This window comes from Nothobranchius furzeri, chromosome 17 (assembly GCF_043380555.1).
Source record: "Nothobranchius furzeri strain GRZ-AD chromosome 17, NfurGRZ-RIMD1, whole genome shotgun sequence".
In the NCBI taxonomy this organism is placed as follows: domain Eukaryota; kingdom Metazoa; phylum Chordata; class Actinopteri; order Cyprinodontiformes; family Nothobranchiidae; genus Nothobranchius; species Nothobranchius furzeri.
The window spans coordinates 51412962-51430201 of NC_091757.1; the positions used below are offsets into that span (position 1 = coordinate 51412962).

Here is a 17240-nt window from a genome sequence, read left to right on the forward strand (position 1 = left end):
GCGCCCCGGGGTAGCTGTGGCCACATTGTATCTAATCACCACCAGGGAGTGAATGGGTGAATGACTGACTGTTGTGAAGCACCTTGGGGGGTTCTAGGTCTCTGCAAGGTGCTATATCAAATACAGGCCATTTACCATACTAGAGGAAACAGCAGAATTATTGAAAGAACAAGTGAATAAGAACTTTTAAAAATTGAAATGAAACAGTAGAAATTAACAAAAATTTCACAAACCGAGTTTATTTTAGGAGAGCTCACACGTACCAGGTAATGAAAAGAGAGGCTAAATTATACACTGGATGTCTTAATAAAGCCAAGTGGTGGTAGGTTGGCTATGACTTACACATTAAAAGTGAACGGTTTCATTACACAGCGCTGCTATCGGTTTCCCTTGATGCAACAGATGGATGTTTTGTACACTTTCAAAGCAAAAATGCGACTTAAACAACTCCCCTTCCATTCTCAGATTCCAATCTCTGATTTTACTGATGCGGCTTTTTATTTTGCTCCAGTCTTTGCTGCAAGAAGGCAAATAACACTGAATACACGGTGCTCTCAGCCAAATCCCCTGGTTTACGGCTGCATTTTTACAACTCCATCATAGTCAGAGGATGAAAACTACTCAAGTGGGCATCTCAGACGGCCTTGTCCACAAGGTCAGCACGCTCCGTTTTTTGACGAGCCTTCCCTGACGGTATCACAGTGCTGTCATTGCACTTTACTTAGAGCGATGACCCCTTTTTGCGGGTGTAGCTTTAGCTGTTACACATCATTAAACTGGGTCAGCCCTTAAATTATTTGGTCTTGCTTGTTGGAGCCAAAAAAGCAAGGTTAATGAACATATGCATTTTCTTTTGTGTTCTTTAGAATATCTTCAACAACCACGTGCTGGATGTGAATGTCAGGTGGCTCGCTGTGCTGTACTTCAAAAATGGCATTGACCGGTACTGGAGGAGAGTGGCCCCTCAGTAAGTGCCTGCATGCTTCTCTGTTCCCTGTCAGCCTCGCGCTCTCACTCCTTCATCTGAAGCCTTTTTGTCTCAGCAGTGATGCTCGTCTTTAGGTTTTACACTTTCCTACCGAATGATGTTCTCTCTTTGTCCATCTCTACTAATCATGAGGGTTTGGTCCTTCCTGCATTGTTCATATTGCTGTCCTTTTCCTTTGGTCTGTTCAACTTTATGCAGGTGTCATCTTTTTATTTCCATTTTTTTTAGGGTTTTCTTACTACATCAATTCCTCTTGAATTTTTAGGACTCGGAGACTGAGGATGTTTTAAAAGCAAAAAAAAAATCCCATTTTTGCTTGTTTGCGGGTATTCACTAGATCAAAAATCAGGGATTTCTTTGTTATATTTTCTGTTTCTTAATAAGCCAAAAGATAAACCTGGACTGCAGACATGCCCATTCAGCTCCTTGTCCCTTTTAATTTGGTGTCATGTTGCGGTAATGCATGTATAAGGTGGGTTAGCATGTTCTGGTTGGAATAAAAAGCACGTTTTCTCTGATAAAACCATCTGAACAGCAGTGTAAATCTCTCCAGAGCCTGGATATACCCTGCAGCATTAATGGTGGCTTTGCACATGTGCAGGTTACCTTGTGCACTAATGCACCCCACATACCATCACTGACTCTGGCTTTTGAAGTGTGTGCAGATGAAAGTACGCACAGGCTCTCGGTTTTCTAAAGCAGAGATGTCGATGGTTTTCAAAAACGGGTTTCAAATATGAATTCACCAGACTCTAGAACAGTTTGAGGTTTCATTTAGAAGAACATGGGCCCAGATATAGTGACCAACTTGAATTTGATCTATTATCATTCACAGATTATATTTTATAGGTGTGAACTCGTGCAGTGGTGTTCACTACTATTTTTCATGGTGGCTGGGCTCCAAAAGGTTAAATTTTTATAATAACTGTGACCTTTAGCAGTCAGAGCACCACTACTGGTGTAGATGTGGTTTTTGTATTTTACTTTTCATCAGCCAGCAAAAGTTACAAAACAAAAGAAAAAACCCCCACAAATTACCATTTTTGTCAGTTATTAATGTCCTGTGGTACTTTTGAGTGAGATTTGTAGATGTCAGAAGGTTACTTTTGATTTTAAAGGTTTAGAGATTTTCAAAAAGGGTTTGGATTAATAAAAAAGTCTAATTGAAACTAATATCTTCACACATTACAGGAGAATGGAGCAAAAATGGAAATCTTTTTCTTTTGGTGTCAAAATAATAAAACAGGCATTGAAATTAGGGGTAGACCGGCCAACTGATGCACCGGACCGATCTAATGGTTGACCAACATATCGGTCTGGTATATCAGTTTTTGGCCGTTATATCGGGCCGGTGTTTACCGTTTTTTATACATCGCATTGGCCAATATTTGTCCTTTGTAAAGCCGATTTAAGGTCACACACATTCTTGGGCAGCCCGGTGTTGTTGCATAATTTTATTCAAATATATTTTTACGTTCACTAGTAACATCTGCATAATTAATCATGGACTGTGTTTCTCGGCTGGCCAGGGAACGCCTTGGGATTCCCCCCTGAGGAGCTGGCCCAAGTGTGGTGAGGGAAGTCTGGGTCTCCGACCCCAGCTAAACACAGAATAATGGATGGATGGTTGATGATTTTAACACTGAACCGTGCACAAAGTTAAGATTTAACTGTTAGTTAAATTCAGAGTTCAAAAACTGATTCAGCTTCGGAAATTTGGTGCATCAATGTAGTGACGTTTTAGCGTGAAAATGTCTAGATATCGACCATCAGCTCACCAAGTATACATGTTGGCATCAGTAATAGAAAAAGTATATCGGTCGACTTCTAATTGAATTATCGATTGTCCAAATCTCTGCTTGTTTTAAATATAGCTTCTCTATGAGTAGGCTATGATGCAATTATAGCTACTTCACCTTTTGTAGCAGAGTTTTAAGCTAAGATCAGCACGTTTGTAGTTATAGGTCAAATCTTTACAAAAGTGAATAACGTCATTTAAGGACTGTGTCCATCATTATCTCGTTTATTTTATTCTTCTCTTGCTATGATCAACCCAAAGGTCCGCTTCTTGTAGGGGCAGCAGTTGCTCTAGAGGTTGAGCGGGTTTTCCAGTAATCGGAAGGTTGCAGGTTAGATTCCGAATCCGGACAACGATTTCTGCTGTTGTGTCCTTGGGCAAGACACTTAGCTCACCTTACCTTCTGGGGTGGTCAGAGGGACCGGTGACACATGTGTACAGCAGCCTCGCCTCCGTCAGTGTGCCCCAGGGCAGCTGTGGCTGCGATGTAGCTCATCACCATCAGTGTGTGAATGGGTGAATGAAACACTGTAGTGTAAAGCGCTTTGGAGTCCTCTGACTCTGAAAGGCGCTATCCAAGTGCAGGTCATTTATCATTTGAGTCATTTGCTCTTTTAATGACTTGAACATGTCACAAATTATTTTTCCACAATATCAAATGTCGCATTTTGTTACATGTAGGTAATAAAAAAAAAACGAAAAGTTTAGACGTGTCTTGCAGCAGCATTAATCTAAATGTTCCTTTGTTTCTCTTCACCGGTGTTTTTAAAGTTGGTTTGTGACAGACTTGGCTAATAATAGGCTACAAATGTAAACGGTGAAGCAAATACTCAAGAGAAATGAAACACAACTGTAAAACGACTAAAATACACAATGCTTTAAAATATGAATATGAGTCATAATGCTTTTTACTTCTCTGGAATCCTCGGGCAGACTATTCCCAGAGCACAGCACATAAAACTTTCAAGCAACAAAAAGAAGAAAGTTTTCTTTAAAAATAATTCAAGTTTTTTTTTTAAGGAAGTAAAGTCTTTAAAAACTTCTGAGTAGGTTCTCATTGTTACTGTGTTTATTGTAGGCTCAGTGTGTGAAAACCTCGGGTGTAAGGCAACCCATTATAGTATATTTTACAGGGATTCTCGGTATTGCTGACTCAAAATTTCTGATACTGATATAAACGGATACCGATTTATGCTGCGTCCCCCCTCATGAAAAAATAAAAACTAAAACATTTTTGGTTACTAACATCATAAATCTCCTATCATGCATGCTGACATTTTAAACATTGTTCAACTGCTTTAATTGAAGTTAGTAATTGTAAAAGTTCTCTATTTATTTAGTCTCCAACAGCAGCTGGATCTCATTCTACCCAAGTGTGACGCCAACATGTGTGCTGTAGTTAGTAATTGTATTTTTTCATACCAAATAATTTTATTAAGCGCTTTCAACACAGCAGTTGCAGCTGACCAAAGCGCTGCACAGTTAAAACACATAGACATTATAGTTAAAAAGAAAGGAAGGACTAAACATCAACCCAAACAGGCAAGTAGAACCGTAAAAAACCATGAAACAACTGGTGGGGTTGTGGGAGTTCGTAGCCGTGGTGCAGCGCCTTGCCTGAGCCTATGTAGGGGAAACACTTGGTTCAATCCCGCCTCTCACGAGAGAAGAGACTTCGCCTTGGTCAGTGCGCCCTAGAGCAGCTGTGGCTAGAACGTAGCTCATCACCACGAGTGTGTGAATTTGTGTGTTTTAAAGTTTAATACTGATATCAGCCAATATTAATGTTAGACACCCCTAATATATTATAATGATTTTTCTATAATAACTTATTTTCTGTTAAGTTGTTTTAGCCAACTGATATAATTAAAATGCTGTGTAAAAATATATCTGTCATTGATTTTTTTCCATTTGTATTTATTTACTTCATTATTTAGTCCTATTGATTTAATAAGTATAGTGTTTTGGAGCCAATGATCGTTCCATGTTTGAATTGTTTAACCAGTTTTTACTTAGGATTGGGCAATAGATCAAAAATGTATCATTATCGAAATTTCTGACTCATTGAGATAATTTTTCCCATGTCAATAAATTAGATAATAAAAAAATGAAAAGATGTGTGTAGGTTGGCAAAGTTCATGTCTCTTTAAGAAGCTGTACTGCCTTGAGTCACGTAAAAATGTGACTCAACATAATACATGAGACAGCCCCATCTAGTGGACAACTTTTGTGTCTGCGCATACCTGTAGTTATCGTCCGTTTATCGTAATCGAGGTGAAATCCTCAATATATCGTGAAATTGATATTAGGCCATATCGCCCAGCCCTACTTGTCATACAGCGCATTGTGATGTTCGTATCTGTGAAAGGCGCACTATGAATAATTTTTACTTGAACTTATTTTTTATCTTCAGAACACGATACTTCAACTACATTCCAAAGCAAACATGCATTGCTATACACTGAGTATAAAACTCCAAAATCCATGATGATGTAGTTGCATAATCTAAAATAGGTGGAAATAGCATGTATTAGAATCATTCCGTTAAAATGAGCATTTTAGGGATTATTAATTCTCATTACAAGTTGACAAATGGATGTCTTTGCTACGTTGTCGGTGGCCCAAAGTGGTTGGTGTGTATAGAAATGGAAATTAGTTTATAAAAGGTCTCAAAGGATTTTCCTGCACTAAAGCCGGGCGTACACTGTGCGACTTTTTCACTTTTTTGAGCCGATTTTCCAGTCGTGCGAGAATCCACGACATCGGGGCGAGTTTTGCGCCGAGCGGTCGTGTAGTGTACAGGGGGTTACGAGAGGCGATTAACACCACGTGACCAGCTGCCGATCAGCAGTCGTGAGGTCGCACGGACTTCTGGCGTGTTTAAAATTTCGCTCGTCCCTCATGAGGGTATCGCACTGTTGAAGCGGCGCTGCGAGCAGCTGCGACCCAAAACGTATCAGAACCGCTCACGGCGCATGCGCAATCCTGCATCAACGCCGCTCACCCGCTATTTCCCTAATAACACACGCTGTTCGTTTTTGTTTCTACACGTTTTTTTACTCACAAAGATTGTCAAGAAAGCGTGTTTGTCGTGTTCGTGTCAAATTAAACTGATCACTAAACACAGATTTACTTTCTTTATTTTGTTTTCCTCATCCAACCCCCATAAATCCCCGTGTGTCCCCCTGCAGCACTCCTGAAGGACAACAGGCAAAACAAGACAAAAAAGTCTGACGTGTTGAGTAAAAACTGCTATTTTTAGCATATTTTTAGGGCCGACGTGTTGCTACCAGACGTACAGTGTGAGCAGTCAGGTCGCATGCGAGAACTGGGTCGTACAGTGTGAGCACATGACTCGTGAGATCTGCCCTGCGAGGAAGTCGTCCAGTTTGAGCTGAAGCTGAGTGCTACGAGTGAAAAAGTCGCACAGTGTACGCCCGGCTTAACTAGTCCCCAGCAGCATGTTGTCACAATGCAGCGTGCAGGAAGCAGCTCACCTTCCGCCACTATGTACTTGGTCACACTTGGTTTGCAAAAATATGTTTACAAATCTTAACAAATGATTTGCACCGTGACACAAATTGGCAAAAAGGCCGTCAGAAAGACCCCATTGTGACACTTTTTTTCCACCGTCTTTCCTCCGCTGACTATCATTTTGATTGTTTTGTTCATAGTGCATTGTCAGAAGAGGAGAAGACTTCGCTGCGTGCTGGTCTTATCACAAACTTCAATGAGCCCGTCAATCAGGTCAGTGGGGGGAGGGGTAAAATGTACTCGGGAGGGGATTTTAAAAAGTATTTATCATGATTACTCTGCACAAAACTCTTGAATAAAGGCATCTTAACTGTTGGCATGTAATGAAACAAAAAGGATATTTCGTGGTGGGTAATATTTTTTACTTTCTGGATTGCTGCCCCCTAACGAGACATTCAGGAATAAAGCATCATGTGATACATTGGTCTGCAGGGGCATGTAAGGTGGACCTAAATAGTTGTCATCCATCCTGCATCCATACACTGCTTGTATATCCCTGAGAGACAGCTCTGCAATGCCAGGACTGATGGGCTCCATATGGCAGGTCATGAATACAGTTTCAACACCATATGTCTCATCAGTCATAGCCTTTCCTCTTAAATGACAGTGTGTATTTTTCCTGGCGATAAGGGGCAGTAGATGCCTAAGTTGTTGCAAGCAAGCTGTATTTTTGTGTTGGGAGTAAGACCTTAACAATGGACGCCCATTAGGGTCAAAAAGGCCTGGGGAGTGCAAACTTCAGCAAAATGAAAAACACATCAGACTCCCTTTCATCACTGGCAATGAGCAATGAGGTGAATGTGTAAACCAACAACGTTTATTAATGCTGAAAGTTTTGTAACCATTTGTTAAAAATGAGTAAATGTCTTTGGTCCTCAAGGGCTCCTGTAGAAGGAAACACGGTGTCTAATATGTCGTGGCCGAGAGACTTAGACCTGCTCCCACATAATTTAGACCAGATTTTTATGGTTATATGTTACGAAGCTGCCAATATTTTTCAACAACTGGACATCATTTCATTCATTTTCAACAACATTTTGATGGATCTTTACAGAGGTTAACGATTAAAAACTACACATTGTTCCTTTAAAATTGAAACTCCAAAAGGGATTCTGTGTTTTATTTATTTATTTTTTGACTCTGGGAGCATTTCATTATGTTAGTAGAGGTTCTATAATCAGAGGTATTTTAATGGTGTGTCTAAAATCAGGGTTAGCACTTTTGTAAGGACCTGTCGTGCCTGGTTCACCTAGGTCAGGCTTACTTGAAAGAATGAATGAATGCTTATTTATATATATATATATATATATATATATATATATATATATATATATATAGCGCTTTACACAAGCCAGTGGGTGACCAAAGTGCTTAACATTAAATATGGAAAGAAGGAAAAAATAAAAAGACAATAAAACAATTAAATCCAATGTAAAAAGGTAAATAATCAGAGACAGTTTAAGATTATTTAAGACAAATTTAAAAGTAATAAAAAATAAAACCAATATGAAATAATTATAAAAACAACCCACTATAAAATAGTAAAACATAAGCACAGTTTACATCACTTCAGGATTTTCTAAAGCCCCGTGAAAAAGGTGAGTCTTTAATCCAGACTTAAATAAGGTTACGTCAGTAGTCGTGCGTTGGTGAAGTGGGAGTTTGTTCCATAGATTCAGAGCTACCACCTAAAATGAGTGATCCCCCCACTGACTGTATTTAGATCTTGGAACATGAAGATAAAATTTACCAGAGGACTTTGTTTCTCTACTCTGCTTTTGCATTGAAAGACTTGTCACAGATGTAGGAAGGTGCAAGCCCATAAATACTAGTGCTGCACGATCTAAGGAAAACCTGCGATGTGCGATAACAGTGATTAATATTGCCATGACGATATTACTTGCAATAATTAAAAACTTAACTCAGGAACAAAAATAATCAAAAACAAAGAAATAAAGAAATGACTAAAAAATCATAAAAATAAGAAAAGCAAAAGATGTGAGAAAAGGGGAAAAAAAAGAATGAACAAGAAAAGGCAATCAGCAGGAAAAGCAGAATCAGCAGAAAGAGCACAGAACAAAGCTAACTCGGCTGTTTGCTAACCATCAAAATTAAGTGCTGTCCGCCTCGGGGGCGGGCATCAAACCTATGAGAACCCACCCAATTGGCCAAATGAGTGAGGAGCTCATTTTGATTTGTTAAAAAAACATCATGCTTCTGTTTGATTGACAGAATCCATTTTGTGTAGCAAACATTTGAGCTGACCATTCATTATGATATTTGTCTGTTCTTTACAATATGCTTATTGTGCATGCTGATAACGCGATAACGATACATTTACGATATAGTGTGCGGCCCTAATGAATATCTTTAAATGTGGACATTATGACCTTGAATTTAATTCTGAATCTAACGGGGAGCTAATGAAGTGATGAGAGAACTGGAGTGATGTGTTGACGCCTAGCTGCGTTTTGGAATAGTTGTAACCTGGCAAGATTTTTCTGAGTTAGACCTGTAAACAAAGCATTGCAGTAGTCCAAACGGAAGTGATTGATCGCCAAGACCGGAAGTGAACTTATTTATTCCTGCCCCTATCTTGCCGTATGTTCTGTTGACTAGCAACCAGGATGACTGAACAGAAATTAAAACTACACAAAGCGGCAATACATGAAGAAGTACGAGGCCAACTATACAAGCGTTTTACTAGAATTTTTCTCATTTATTTTGACCAACAAAGGCAAATATTCCATTTGAAAAAAGCCCAACAACACAACTACTTTAAGTTTCTTTTTTTTTTTTTACCGCTAGATAATATTATACTAACATTTACATCTTCTCTGGCTTCGTCTGGCATCTCCTGTTTGCCTCGCATTGAATCCTGGGATAGCCTTTGCCAGTGTGGATACGCTTGACCTGATGTGAGAAAATAAAAAGTCAATAAAAAGTTTAATTTCTTCTTTTATAATAGCCTATCATATAGCTTAACACTAGAGTCACTATATAATCCTAAGCAATCAATAGCACAGACCCTTGCACACTCCGTCACCAAGCCCTACCCTCTCAACCTAAAAGACGGCATGTGACTGAAACAAAATGTTGCAGCAAGGAGAGACTGAGGAAATAGTCCTGAAAATATGTTACAGTAGTTCACCAGCATGGCAAAAATTTGGATTTTACAAGTTAAACAAAAAACAAACAATGGACATTTCCAATATTTGCATATAATTGATAAAAACCAACGCTGGTAACACAACCAACTTGTTTTATCATGAAGAAATGACCTAAAATGGCCAGGGTGGCCACAAAATTTATTTATTTTTTGATCAATACGCTTTTTTTTCTAAATATCCGGCTCTAATGCTGAAGGTGAAAATGAAAGTGAGACTTTTCAGATGATTAACAGGAATATTGGTGGGATCTGTCACCTCACGTGTCCAAATGGCTCATCTAAAATAGATTTATAAAATTTCAGATAAAAATCCGTTTTTTCTCCCGTTTGGCATAACCACCTTTCTTTTTTTGTTTGTGATTGGCCTCTGGTTATGTTTTCCTTCATGATATTATTTTTCCCTCCCAACAGATAGCGACTCAGATCGCTGTGCTGATAGCCAAGGTGGCCCGTCTGGACTGCCCCAGGCAATGGCCGGATCTCATTCCAATTCTGCTGGAGTCTGTGAAGGGTCAGGATGGCCTGCAGCAGCACAGAGCACTGCTAACCTTCTATCACGTCACCAAAACACTGGCATCCAAACGTCTGGCACAAGACAGGCGTCTTTTCCAAGATGTAAGTTTGCGTTATCAATTTCCATTCTTTTGCCTATTTTTGATCCCTTATTGCTGTTTTTTGGACTTGATAACCCTAACACTAAATAATTTAGTGCAGATGAAAAAATTGTCATCTGCATGTACATATTTATAAAAGTTAAGGTAATCTTTATTTGGCTCACTGCTGGTTTAGCAGGGTTAGGGTTTGATTCTATATAATATTTTCCTTTTTTCAGCAAAATAATAAGTAAATAGATGCAAATAAGTGATCAGTCTAATAATGTGTAGTAGCAGCAGGAGGATCCTTTTATATTATCATCAGTTTGCATTGATAACATAAGCAGAAATGCCGTATCCAATAATAGAACTATTTATGTTGAAGGGAGAGGGTTCGGCATGTATGAAGCCGTGTTGAAAGAATGCATTTGTATGAGTTAATGTGTTTTGACAAAAATAAACAAGTTTTTACGAATCATGGTTTTACCAAACATAAGAACAGAGTTGTGAAGCAAAAAAGAAACAAGAAAACAACCCAAAGTAAGAAAAGGAACCAACAGAAGGAAAAAGAGACAGATCATTGGACGGGAGAAGCTGTGACAGAGACAGGGGGAAGAAGAAAAAAAATTGGATGTCAGACGAAGACACCCTGCCAAAATCCATGCCAAATGTGTGCCTTCAGGGACAACTTGAAGCAAAGTGGGTCCAAGCACGATTAAACTGAGCACATTTTAAATGATGTACTCATTACTTTGACATTGAATAACCTTTGCAGAGCTCTCTCTGTCAAACATATCTGGCTCAGTGTGTCGGACTCGCACTGTATAAAATCAGTTGTTAAATCAAACCTTTTTATACCATTTAAACACATTTTAAGTGGTTTTTGGGGTGTTTGCAAATATGTTATAAAAATGCTGTCTGTGACAGTTTGAACATCAGTATTAAGAACATTTTGTTCTGTGGAGGAAAACAAGCCTCAGTAGTTCATTTGGAGCAATATTCACATTTGCCTTTTTGACTGTAATTTGATTTGATAACAACACATGCTTTAAAAAGCTGTTCTGTCTACAAAAAAGATTTTGCCCCATTTAACACATATACACTGGAAACAAAAGTTTATAGTTGCATTTAAAAAGGTCAGATTATAAAAAACTATAAAAGGCACGAAGTTAAGCTGAGCTTTTCTTGGTTTTGTCAGCGATCAGAACACAGCCCGCTTGCTTGGAAAAAAGAAATCTGCAGGAGTCATTGTCTGTCAAAATCATTCAATATTAATGTGTCAGTGTGAGTCCCACACGGGGGCCTTCTGATTGACTCCAACAGCAAAAACAAATAAGTTGCAGGTTGTTTTCATGCTGGAAAAACTCTAACCATGTGGTGTGAGTTAACACATTGTACGCAGTGTAATCTCAAGTGTGAAGGCTAATCCCGCTGGCATCTTATTTGGTTAAAATGGTGATGGATGATAGTGCTTAAAATAATACTGCAATAATTTGGGGGTTTATCATGACACATTTACAAGGTTGTCCCCAACACTGATTCGCCGGGCTGTCTAAATGTTTAAAACACAGTTTTAGTTGTTTTGTTAAAACAGGGATTTTGATTGGTGAAGCAGGGGTGCGCAATAGGTCGATGGATCGTGACAGTGGTGCGGGTTGATTGCGTAGTCACCAAAAGTAAAAAAAAAAGTCCAGAAAAATGATAATGATGCATATCAGGAAATAAGAGTCCAAATCCTCCCGTTTGAAGCACAGCTCTGATGTTGCATACTTGTTCCTGCTGGGACAGAGTTTGTGGGCTTTTTGTGCTCTGAATTCTGCCTGCAAGGCAGTCATTCATACTAGAGACCACTGCAAATGCATTGATTGAACAAAGAACCCACACCATTGAAATCTTGTAGCCGATTCGTCACTGTGTCACCTTAAACACCAGGCCCCATTCCAGCAATGAACCCTCTTGTAGATGGCCACCACCACTTTCAAAACCAGAGGAAAATCCTGATAAAGTATATCAAAATATTTCAAAATCTGCCCAAGTCACCCACTTATGCATTGTAGTAATGTAATGGTATATTATGGGTCTCAGGCATCTGGAACCATCATTTCCTGAAAGATTTTTTTCCTGTATCTCATTATGGTTTAATTTATACAGGTCTTTTTTTTTTGTTCCTCCCTCTATTTGTCATCAAGTTTACCTTTGTACTTCCTATAGGGTTCTGTAGCCAAGCAGAATCCCTCTGGAGATTAATAAAGAAATGTTCTGAGCAAAGAACAAACCTTTCACTACCCTCCCTATGAATGCACTGTCTGGCAGAAGGCTTTTGTATCAACGTAATTAATAAAGTGACCATTATACTGTAGCTCACATGAGAGAGAAACTCACCTCCAATGACCAGACCATGACACTGAGACACTATCCGGTGAGACCAGGGTGTGACATTTACACCAACCACACACACAGTGTAACCTCAGTGACATCGGTTAACAGTTAAAAGATCAACTAAAAACCAGACTTTTTTATTGCATGCATGCCATGCTTTGCTAGAGAAAAGCCATCATAGGCTAGTTACATTTAAAACATTTACATTTTGACCTGAGATTTGTTACCGTTATTGTTGTCAAAGCACAATGACCACTGTTTGACATTTTACATTAAATCAACAACCAAATGAATACCACCATAAATGTACTAAAACCCGTTCTTTCACACTTTTCTTTATTTATAATGAAAGGCCACCTCATGTGTTGCTATGCTTAAAAGTGCCGATAAATCCCTGAGCACCTGTCCTGTCCGTGTGAAAAAGCATCTAATCCTTGTTAAGACACGGTTGTTGTCAAGGTCAAGGTCTTTTGCTCTTCTGGCACTCACAGAGCACAGTCGCTTCTGCTTTGCTCCCTTATCTTATCTTTTTCCCAAGGCTCTTTGTCCCGTCTGCTTACAGAGCGCTTCTCTGCATTTCCTCTGAAAATCACTATTTTTCAGAAATGGATTTAATTAATTGGTCATTCAACGCGATAAGATTTTTTCTACAATGAGAACGGAGGAGGGGGCTCGCGCTTGCCCTCACGGGACACACGCAGCGGGATATATGCTCGATTCCTGGAAGAAGTGGAATGTCATCTGTCTCTCTCAGCTGTCCGTTGAGGACGTCGAAGATATGTGGATATTTGGCCTGATGATCACTGGATGTCTTCTGATTGGAGTGGGAGGATATCTGGTTTTCCGAAAAATTGGGATGACGGGAGCGATTGGAGGGCGACCCGCACCCATGGACGGCACCGTCCGGGCGGAGACCTCACAGACTGGGACGTTACTCGGGGTGAATCGCAAGCTGGACATTGTCTTAGCTGCGTTACCGGTGTTAGTGCGCAAAATGGATGTCATCTCGGAGAGGGTCACCAGACGGTGTGGAGATGTTTAATTACCGAATTGGCTTCACTGGAGGACTTGAATGATCAATACAGACTTTAAGGCAGAGAGGAAAATTATCTCTGCCTGACCCAAACAAAGTCCTGTTATCCAATCTGATGCCATAAGCAGCCTTGGAGTTGCATGCAAAAAACCCCACGATGGAAGGAATGCAGACAAATGCTGTGAAACCCTACCTACTATGTGGTCTCTGCATTGAGGTCATCAAGATGGAGGCACTCACTGTGCTCTGTGTTTTCCCATGACCTCCCACCCACCTGTGGACTCAGTTGGCTGAGCGCCACACAGGCCGCTCCCGCTGAGGAAACCAGGGTCCCAGCCCCACCCCCCTACCTACCGGGTCTCATGTTGTGAACTGTGACGTTCGTGCTTATATGTTGAGGTGTTTTTTTGTATAGTAGAGCTACACCCTGCCGGTGTAACTCTGTTAATGCCTTTTTCTCCCTCCCCGAACTCTCCTCATGTAATCCCCTCTTCATCTATGGAAATGAGCGCCGTTATGGCTGCTCTCGTGGTCTGCCTGTATCTGTCCTGTCTATATGTGTGTGTGTAATTTTGGTCAGGCTGTTCTGTGGAGTCAAGTTCCTATGCTCTGGTTCGCTGGAGCGCTGGCAATAAATTTCTCTCTGATTCTCTGATTCCTACACAAACTAAATCACTCCCAGTGAAAGATTTAGTGCTGTTCCTTCATCATCTATCAGGTGCTGAAGTTATGCTCATTTATTTGTCTTCTGTGAATACTCACTAATTTCTGATGAGCTGTTAATTTTCCTTTCTTGCAATGGCTCCCTCTCCCCAGATAGGCACAGTGCCTGTCAGAAAAATTTCAGGATGGAAAATGAAGTGAATTCGGATATATTAGAAGTATGTTAGTGGAACTAAATTCCTAGTATGTAAACATCTGGAAGTTTGTTTATTGCAAATTTTGAAAATAAATTTTACAAAGTCATTTACGATATTGCAAGAGACACATTTGGCATGCCAAGTATTTTCAATATTGCGCACCCCTAATTGGAATTGCACAAGACCTACTGTACTTAGTGATGCTTAAGCTACTGAACATTTTCACCGGAGGTAGCGCTAATTAGATAGTGGGAGGATGGCGAGGCAGTGTGTGAGTGTTTAGGACATAGAAAGTGACAAAGGTATATCCCTGACAGGAGAAGGGAAAACATCACAAGTTGAATACAATACAAAGTTGGAAGGGAATTTACCCCCAAATCCCACTACCTCCGCTTTGCTCCGCTCCGGTCCGCCCCCGCCTTCCGCAGCCGCTCGCTTCTGAACTCAGTTTTTACTGGTACCCGCTCTACAACGGCTCCGCTCCGGTGCGGAGACCTGAGGTGGGCAAACAAGCATGCGCGGGATTTTCGAGATCTTGCGATACAGTCCGAGCAATAAACGCGGAAGTTAGATCCAAACACCCGTTGTGTGGGAGAAGCATCGAAATGAACTTTTTAATCTGCCCATCATTTGTGTTGAGAGATCAGCAGTGTTTGGATCAACAAAGTGTGACTACTTTGATAGTGGAAACTGTATTTATGGCTTACTTTTGTGCATTTAAAGTTCAGCCGCCATTGATAGTTGTTAAAAGTTGTTAAACCTGTGCATATGAAACAAAAAACGCCTTTTGTTTATCGATTTATTGTGAAAAACGGAAGTTGTGCTTGCTCCTTTTCTTGTTGGGTGGTTGTGATTCCTGTCCATTGACTGCGGAGGTGCTCCGGCGTCCGGCTAAAATAGGATCGATTCTATCTTTGCCGGACACCGGAACAGAAGGCGGCGCACTGCGCCGCACTGCCGGAGGACGGCCGCAGTAGTGGAATTGCTCTGATTGACTACAACGGGACCGATTTTGCTCCGGAGTTCGTGCCGGGGGTAGTGGAATTTGGGGGTTAGAGAGGAAGGAAACATTGGGACACTGAGCAGTAAAATCTGACTCTCCACCTTTAAAAATATTAATTTAAAAGAGAAGATACACAAGGTCAGTCTTTTCTACCCGTTGTTAGGATTTCATAGTCACTTCCTTTTCCCACTGTTGATGCATTCCCTGAGGGGTCTCAGTCTTTAAAAAATGTCTCTTTTTTTCTTTTTACGCTCTGTCTTTGGAGACCTGAGTCACTTTCTTAGCAGTTCATTCCATGGGGACAGCCTCCTGATGTATTCATAAATTGTTTCTTTTTTTATTTTTTACTTGTGAGAAGTTTTTATTGCTTGACATAAATGGTATCTCCCACTGAGACCAATTTACTTATGATGTGTTGCGCTATTAATGTGCTGTCTGTCACCATTTGTCCTGTGCCTCATCTTCTGGTAATATCGTCCCTTTAGTCGTGTCCATCTTCCTTTCCTTCACCAAAGACCACTTTTTCTGTCCACCTCATTATTTCAGTAACCTTGTTGTTGCAAGGTGGTGAGTTTAAAGGCAGTGGCCAGACTCAGCATTAAAATTGTAGAAATACAGTATAACTACACTTTCCCATCCATATAAATATGAACTGGGTTCATTTTTTCATTTTGTTAAGGAACTTAGTCATAAATGTAAAGGATGGGTAGTTTACATCTTACTTATGAACCATAAACTGTGAGATTCCATAGAAATATGAAGTATCAATCTAATGGATCCTTGAATATTTTAACCAGAAGATCAGAACTTTTTATTGCAGGGATTAGTTGACACTTCATATTAACTCAGAGGAAAGAGAGAGAGAGTCAGGTTTAAGAAATTTATTTCTACACAACTTAAACTATCCGTTCTTTCATAATCTGTTGTCGAATTGTGATCGGCAGACGCTTTTCCGGTTCGCGCCTCACTTTTTTTTACAGGAACGGCCCAAAACGATCTCCTAACACAAGGATTTGCTGCTTCCTGATCATGTGACGTGTCACGTATGCGGATGAAGATCGGCTTCAGAGCTGAAATGTTTGTTCTCTCAGCGCGGGGGCTCGTTCCGATGCCCAAACAGTAAAAAAAAAATGCAAGTGACGACTAGGGTTGTCATGGTGTGAAAATTGAACCTCATGGTTATTGTGACCAAAATTATCAAGGTTTTCGGTATTATCGCGGTATTTTTTTTAACTTGTTACATTTTCAGACAACTAAATAAACTCTGTATATCAGGAAAATATTTTCCTCGGTTTTTGTCCTTCCAGTGAGATGTGCAGATTTGGGAAAATGTCATAAATTCATAATTATTCTCGGAGAGAGACCAACTCTTATCTGCCCCTGGGAGCCCCGTAATGCATAGCGTCATTTCAACATGGGGGTGTCCGCGACACGGTTTATATGCAGGTAGCGGCGCTGCAGCTGCCTTATATAGCGACTCCTTGCTTTCTCCCTCAACCCAAATCCTCGGATCACGCATTTTAGCTAAAACGCTAACGTTAGCTTGCCTTGCGTTGACTGTAGAGTTGTGGGTGATGGTCACGCAGATGTGTCATGAGATTTGAAGTGTTGCTGCCTTTCACAGACACTTTTTCTGCATGTGCTGCAAACAGGATAGCCGTCTTCTATCAACTGTCCCTCGGCATTCTTCAAATATCCAAAAAACACCCGTACATCCCACTTTGTCTTCTTTATGGGATAGTAAATGTCCTGAGCGCTGCCGTCTCCTCCTTTGGCCATTATTTCGGCTTTAGCTTTAAGAAAGTTTTGGTTGTAAACAACAAAGTGCGCATGTGCCGCCGGCAACTTCAGCAGATGATACGGTGGCTGGTAAGGGTCACCGC

At 40.3% G+C, this 17240-nt stretch overlaps 1 protein-coding gene across 1 annotated transcript in view; it reads left to right on the forward strand.

Annotated features, from left to right (window-relative positions):
- The window catches only part of ipo11 (importin 11), a 215357-nt gene that overhangs the window by 12417 nt on the left and 185700 nt on the right, over positions 1–17240 (forward strand). The window contains exons 3-5 of the mRNA XM_015972857.3: positions 867–967; positions 6461–6533; positions 9901–10104. Coding sequence (XP_015828343.3) covers positions 867–967; positions 6461–6533; positions 9901–10104 — 378 coding nt within the window. The remainder of the gene's footprint in view (positions 1–866; positions 968–6460; positions 6534–9900; positions 10105–17240) is intronic.